Source organism: Argentina silus (assembly GCF_951799395.1).
Source record: "Argentina silus genome assembly, chromosome: 11".
NCBI lineage: Eukaryota > Metazoa > Chordata > Actinopteri > Argentiniformes > Argentinidae > Argentina > Argentina silus.
This window is the reverse complement of record NC_139665.1, coordinates 17,918,275-17,925,774: the sequence shown is the minus strand read 5'-3', so window position 1 is coordinate 17,925,774 and position 7,500 is coordinate 17,918,275. Positions and strand designations below refer to the sequence as shown.

General features: G+C 44.4%; 1 protein-coding gene across 2 annotated transcripts in view; it reads left to right on the top strand.

Annotated features, from left to right (window-relative positions):
- Window positions 1-2,650, top strand: part of trak1b (trafficking protein, kinesin binding 1b) — a 9,514-nt gene extending 6,864 nt beyond the window's left edge. For both annotated transcript variants that reach the window (XM_083681036.1, XM_083681035.1), the window contains exons 13-17: window positions 712-830; window positions 946-1,177; window positions 1,370-1,475; window positions 1,706-1,831; window positions 1,940-2,650. In XM_083681036.1, coding sequence (XP_083537162.1) covers window positions 712-830; window positions 946-1,177; window positions 1,370-1,475; window positions 1,706-1,831; window positions 1,940-2,609 — 1,253 coding nt within the window. In that variant the 3' untranslated portion in view covers window positions 2,610-2,650. The remainder of the gene's footprint in view (window positions 1-711; window positions 831-945; window positions 1,178-1,369; window positions 1,476-1,705; window positions 1,832-1,939) is intronic.
- Window positions 2,651-7,500: the final 4,850 nt, after the last annotated feature.

Genomic DNA, 7,500 nt, shown 5'->3' with positions numbered 1-7,500 from the left:
TGGGTGTTTGTGCTGCCATCTGCTGGTGAAATGAAGTACACAAAGTGTTGATAAAAAATGTACACAAATTGTGCTTATAAACTTGATATCCTCATAGGTTAGCTGTCCTCATCAACTCAATATTATATTCTCTCTCTATTTCTCTATTTCTCCATTTCCCTCTGTTACATTTTCTTTTCTTACTATTATTCATCCTCTTTCTTTGACTTCATTTGTTCATTTCTTCTATGTTGAACTGTCCAACTGTTGAACTGTCTTCAATAAAAAAAAAAAAAGTTTTCTTTCTTCATTCTTCCGCTTTCTGTTTTGTGCATTTTGTGTTTTCCTTCTTCAACCCGTCTCAGATAAGGTCAGGTCTCTTCACCTGTCTCTCCTGCTTCTATCCATAGTCCTTCTCTGTGTTAGGATTGTAGCCAGAGCTTTAGTTTACTGTGAAAGATAGTATCTCCTGTATCTAAGCATATGTAGCACATCCATGTTCGCACACACTTGTTTGTGTGAGTGTCTGTATGTGTATATATGTGTGTATGTGTGTATATCTGTGTATACGTGTTTAGTTTTGAATGTATGTGTGCATGTCTGTGTCTTTGTATGCCCAGCTGTGTATATAGGGTTTAACCTGTGTGTGTGTGTGTGTGTGTGTGTGTGTGTGTGTGTGTGTGTGTGTGTGTGTGTGTGTGTGTGTGTGTGCGCGCGCGCGTGTGTCTCCAGGCTCTGCCACCCTTCACCAGTGGCAGCAGTTGGCTCAGCCCCACCTGGGTGTGATCTTGGACGCCCGTCCAGGTGTTCTACCCAAGGGCTACCGGCCCCTGGAACTGGAGCTGGAGCAGGTGTGTGTTTGTGTGTGTGTGGGTGGGTGTGTGTGTGTGTGTGTGTGTGTGTGTGTGTGTGTGTGTGTGTCTGAGTGTAACATGCTCACACTCTATGTGTGTATATGTGTTCCAGGTGTATCCCTGGGGGGGATTTGAGGAGGATGAACCAGGAGAGCAGTACTTCCAGAGTCTGCCCACCTCCTCAGCATCGGCCTCCCCCGCCCTCCCCCCTAACTTTAACACCCCTAACTCAAACACCCCCATCTCCGTCTCCAACACCCCCAACCCTGTCCCCACCAGCCAAGGCCTGGTCTCGCTTTCTTCCCCCTCACCGTCACCCCATCTCAGCAACACAGATCCCTTAGGTGAGTACACACACACACACACACACACACACACACACACACACACACACACTCGCACACACACTCACACACACACACACACACACACACACACACACATCCTTATTGTAGTCTAGAACCAGCACTACTGTGTAAAATGTGACTTACTATTATTCCATGTGTGACAATGTGTGTGTGTGTGTGTGGTTTCAGGTTTGTATTACCCAGGTAAAAGTATGGCCCACACCAGCTCCACCTACACTTTCACCACCTGTCGAATCCTGCACCCCACGGACGAGCTGACGCGGGTGACCCCCAGGTAAGGAACACCCTCCCCTCCCCCAGCTTCTCCTGCTCTTTCTGAGCCTGTTCAAATGCTGATGTGGAGTGAGCATTCAGCCAATGAGGAGCAAGCAAGCAAGCATTCTGGTGCAAAATGGCTGCTGTGCATGTATATGATGAAGCAACGATGAAAGTGATCAACAGTGTACCTCTTAACTTAACCTGATGATGTCTGTCAATCCCCCCCCCCCCCCCCCCCGCCTCCAGTTTTAACCCAGGCCTTGCCTCATCTTCCTGTGTGATGACCAGCTCTCTGCTTACCACTTCTGCTGCTACGCCTTGCGGCCCCCGGCGGCTTGGTCTGAGACCCTCGGAATCCTCTACTAACCTCAGGTACACACACACACACGTACACACACACACACTAATCTAGCTTTAGATTGATTGATTGATTGATAGAAAATAATCCTACTGTTTCTCCTTCTTGATATTTCTCTCCAGGGACGCTACGCGCACCACCAGTACATCTCTGGGGTTAGTGCGCCTCCTGCAGGAGAGAGGGATCTCTGCAGCCATGTACCATCAGACCCAGGGCTGGGACGGAAACCAGGGGAGTGGAGGGGTCTTATTCAGTACCTCCGTCACCCCCAATCTCCATCGAGCCCCCCACCCTGACCCCCTGCGCCCCTCCACCCCACCTAACTCCCCTACTGGACAGGGAGGTTCAGTTCTGCCCCCAGGCAGTGGTGCGGACACCCCCCTAGGCTTCGACTTCAAGAGCCCCTCCTACGACAACTTCCTGGCTTCCAAGCCGGCACGTTCCATTCTGAAGGAGGTCACAGGGGAGAACAGGAGCAGGCAGAGAGGGAGAGACTGCGAGAGCCAGACGGACGTTAGTGTGACGGTCCATAACCTCAATCTAGTGGACAAAGTCAAGCGCTTTGGCATGGCTGGAGGACCGCCAGGGGCTGGGGCTCCAAGCCCAATCCTGGGGCCCCTGGGTGGGATGAGGAGATCGGGGTCCCCCTTCGGGCCCCTGAATGAGGGGATGAGGAGGAATAGGAGCTATCCAGCCATGGTCGGAGCCAGCATGGCCATGAAGGGACCAGGTCCTCAGGAGGAGACAGAACTGCTGCTAGCCTCCAGGCTGCCCAAACAGAGCAGCCACTAGCAGGGGACACAGAGCAGGGCCTCTCCACTACTGACAAGTTCCATTTACCCTCCCCCCCACCCCCACCCCCACCCCCACCCCCGCCCGGCTGAGCATCCCTGCCTAACATGAACCCCTCTACTGCTGATAACGTCTGTGTTACCTCTGAATAGGTTCCATCACCTGAACATGAACAGGCATCAGAATAGGCTGCTGGTGAAATGTGAGATAAAGCTGACATCACACACAATGCTCAGAGCATAGCGCTTCGCTGTAAGGCTATTGTCTCTGTCAGACTGAAGTCTGACGTTTTGTAATGGCCTCATTTGGTGTCCAGAAGCACCTCTCTGTCCTGTCTGTCTCTTGACAGGACGCCCCCTGCTTTAAACCAACGCTCGCTAGATTTACTGTAATGCTCTCTCCACACTCTTTCACACTGTCACATACCTATCATAGTATTAAGATGCTAATTATGTAGTACCATTAGTACATGCCTTTCTTCCCAAGTAATTAGGGATTGTGAAATTACTTTAAAAAAGAAATATAAGAATACCATTTTTGATGGTAATGAAATTCTTCCAATTCATGGAATTTAATCAAATAGATAATCAACTCCTTAGCTTCACTGATTGTTCTGTCTATCTCTATCCCTCTATCTATCTACCTATCTATCTCTCTCCATCTCTCTCTCTCTCTCTCTCTCACTCTCTTTCTGTCCTACTGTACCCCTTTCTCAATTCCTCTCCATGCGATCAATATGTCACTTTAAAGAATCATTTTAGTAACTTTTGTAAATGCTAAAGATGTATTAGTACTTGTTTTCCTAATTAACTATCAGAGGAAATGGATAGAGGTTTCAGAGTGGTGAGTGAGTGAGTGAGTGAGTGAGTGAATATGAAAGACTGATATACCCACAACTTGAATAGAAGGAAAGATGGTGGGAGAAAGAGATGAGAGAAGAGAGAGGCTTTTCAACCCATGTGGTCAGAAGTGTCTCGATGAAAGCAAGCAATAGTGCCTCAACCACGTTTGTGTTCCACTGTGTTCATAATGTATGTCCACTTGCAGTGACACGGTGTGTGTCATTTAGCTCTTCCATTAAGTTATGTAATTATGTATTTATTTAATTAAAGGTCTTTGGTTGAATATGCCAAACTGTTTTTCATATGCGTAGTGTATGTTAGAAGAGACTGTTTTCATTATCAATATATTATATGTAGTGATGATGACTCACTCAATAAGAACATTATCCATACAGGTATCACATATAGATTATGTGCTGTAGCCTACATATAAGATAATAACATATTGATCATTATAGTGAGCATGCAACAAGGTTCTCAAAGGTTTTTTTTCCAATAAAAATGTAACATGAAATTAAATAGTTGTGTGTTGTGTTCCAAACTATTTTTTTGATCATCAAGGGTCCCTCTGGTTTCACAGGTTTAGACTCTAGATCAGCCACTAACTGGAAGGTACGATCAACATGCACTGTCAGACTACTGCCAGCAGATGGAGCTATACTCTAGCAGATTTCAGAATAGATCTGAACCAGTGATCGAACACACTCACTCAATAGCATGCAGATTAGGGGAGGCTGTTGGAAGTAGACGTCGGAGGACGGGCTCTTTGTAATCCATGGAATCGAATCAGATACCCTGCCAGTGTGTTTGATACCATTCCTAATTCCGTTTCATGCATTACAATGATTGCTTACAGATGCGTATTTCAATTGTCATGGGTGTCGATCACAGAAACATCATTTGGATAATTTGTTATAATATTTTAATCCCATTTAAATCACTGAGATCAAATCAACCTGTGGAATCTCTCGGTAGAATTCAAGACGTGCATCTTCAGTGAATCGGGGTTTAACCTGTGTAGGCCTATCCATACATTTCAGAGTCAGACGTTCTAGCTAACTTTCGTCACAATCATCTTGGGTGATTAGTTCCAATTAACCGTATTAGCACAGACTGCACGATTCAGGTTTGTTTACTCTCGTGAATAGAGCGGGATATACCACTTTGATAAAGTTTGTCTTGGGGAGAGGGAGGGCTGGAATAAACCATTACTGGAAATTGCAGTGGTTGCCAACTCGTACGTTTTAAGAAGCTTTTACCATTGCATTTTTGGACGCTTTTGTAAATTAAACATACTGAGTATGATTTAAATAATTCAGTGGATGCTCAAACTGTCACAGCAAGTTACAATGAGCAGCAAATCACTGATGTAAATAAGCAGTGCACTGAACATGTGCAATTCTCATTTTGCATAAGTAACTACATGTTGCCCTATTTATCAATGGAGATTTTCATTTCAGGTCAATTTGAGATATAATGAGCCTAATCAGCATTAAGGGTATATTTCCAACTAATACTGGGTAGAGCCTCCCTTTGCTCTCAAAACAGCCTCAATTCTTCATGGCATTGATTTCACAAGATGTTGGAAACATTCCTTTGAGATTCTGGTCCATGATGACATGATTGCATCACACAATTCCTGCAATTCTCCTGTTCTACCGCATCCCAAAGGTCTTCTATTGGATTCAGATCTGGTGACTGGGAAGGCCACTGAAGAACTCATTGTTATGTTCATGAAACCAGTTTGAAACGACTTTTGCTCTGTGACTTGGTGCATTATCATGCTGGAAGTAGCCGTTAGAAGATGGGTAAATTGTGGCCATGAAGGGATGCACATGGTCAGCAACAATACTCAAATAGGCTGTGGCATTGAAGCGATAATTGATTGGTATTAACGGGCCCAAAGTGTGCCAAGAACATTCCCCACACCATTACACCACCTCCACCATGAGATGGTGTACAGGTGTTCCTCCACCATGAGATGGTGTACAGGTGTTCCTAATAAAGTGTTTAGTGAGTGTATATATATCGGCAGATATATCAGTTATCAGTGAATGTTGCCCCCATAAATCAGCATCAGACCCAAAAGTCCAGTATCGGTCGGGCTCAAAACACCATTAATAAAAACAAATTAATAAGGCTAAATGCCGGGAAAAATATAAAATGTAAAGATACAGTATCTTGCATCTTTCTAGTATGTAGTAGTGCTACTATCTAATGTAGTAGTACTACTATCTAATATTTTCCCTACTACTACCTGATGTCAATAACTAATTATTCTTCACAGTGACATTTGGTATTTTTCCAATAGTTTGCATTTGAAATGACATTGATTGACAGTGACGTGGCCTGTGAATAGATACTTGTCATCCACCTGCGAGGCAATCCCAGCAGCGAGACAAAGATGTACCCAGGGAAGTAACCTCGTTGTGACCAGGCTTTCCTCATTCCGAAAGCCTGGAGAAATCCTTTGAAGAAGGCAGCTCCAAAGGGGTGGAAACCAATTTGAATTGAGCGAGGGCCTCGCAACACCTGAAACCAAATCAAATACCTTGCTTGAGTGGAGGAAATTAAATTGTGGAAATTCAGTTTTCCCTTCCATTTTCTTCAATGTTGCAAGCTAGCATAGGCAACAGTTCTCTGCAAAATAGTCCTACCTGGTTGGAAAAGATAAGGTACATAACAACAAGCAACCAATATGGGTATACGGGCATGTGGGGGAGGGTTCTTGGAATGTAACATTCAATGAAATTGTGAGCACATTGTCCCAGCGCTCCGTCCCGTTCAATCCAAGCCAGATCGGCTAATCTATAATTCTCCTGACCTCCAAAGGAGGTTCTATTCTTTCCTTATTTTACATTTAGTATTGTCCTGGTGACCGATTTTTTTTTTTTACATATACCAGAAATGTAATGTAGAAGCACATGTTTCAAACATTTGGTTTGGATGGATGAAGAGGACCTTGCAGATCTATCCACCTTAGAGACAGTGAAGGCTGAATCCTGACGACAGTACGACTAATACATATATACCTCAAACCTTCACGTATATCACGCATTTGTGTACAGGCATATCGCAAGTTACAGTAGAAGGCTGCCCTATGTGTCTGTGCTTGTTTACGGCTTGGTTAGAGAAAACACATAATATTACCAGCCTTAAACTCACAGCCCTCCAAGGACTAAGGACCTCGTTATAGGTCTGCTAAATATGCGCTACAGCTGGTTTGCTACTTTCATACTTGCAGTTTTAGAGCTCCTTAGGGAGGACTGTTTATTCCATAATATCTCTCTCTCTCCCTCGCTCTCTGTCCTCTTTCACACACAAACACACACACACACCCGCACACACACCTCTGAAGGATCCGTAAGCACTGAATAATTCACCAGCTCTCCTTTATTCATCGATCTCTCTAACCCTCTCTCTCTCTTTCGCACCATGCCTCTCTCTTTCTCTCCCACCCTGTCTTTGGCTTAACATGCATCTCAGCGATGGCTAGCTTCATCTCAATTCATAAATACTCACTCTAACTCACAAGTTTGCATTCGTACAGCATATGGCCCTTAAGACGTGACAGGGTTTATGCTCTATGAAAGTCATTTTAAATCTATGACATGTTGCTGTTGTCAGGGTTGCTGCAAAAACAGATTTTTATCCAATCAGGAGTGACCAAGTTCTCAAAACGGACTTTACCAGACGGAGAAGTCTGACATTCCTCTGTAGCTAAATAATGTGATTAAATACGCCTTATGATGACTAAGAGGTGTACAATGTGTTCATATCAGTAATTCTCTCTGAAATGTCTGAAATTGTCTTCGAGATGTTTCAATTGCGGGTTTGGATTGCTCAGCCGTAAAACACCTGCTGTCTGTCATGGCCAGGAACAGTCACAGCACATCAGATGATTGGATTTCTATAATTCTTTTGCTAGAAGTGACCAGGGTGTACTCATGACTCATCTGTATGCTCCTGGAACCATTATCCTCTAATAAGATGTCACTAGTGTTGGAAAATGATTCCTGAGTTTTATGTTGAGCCCTTTTCTCAAACTC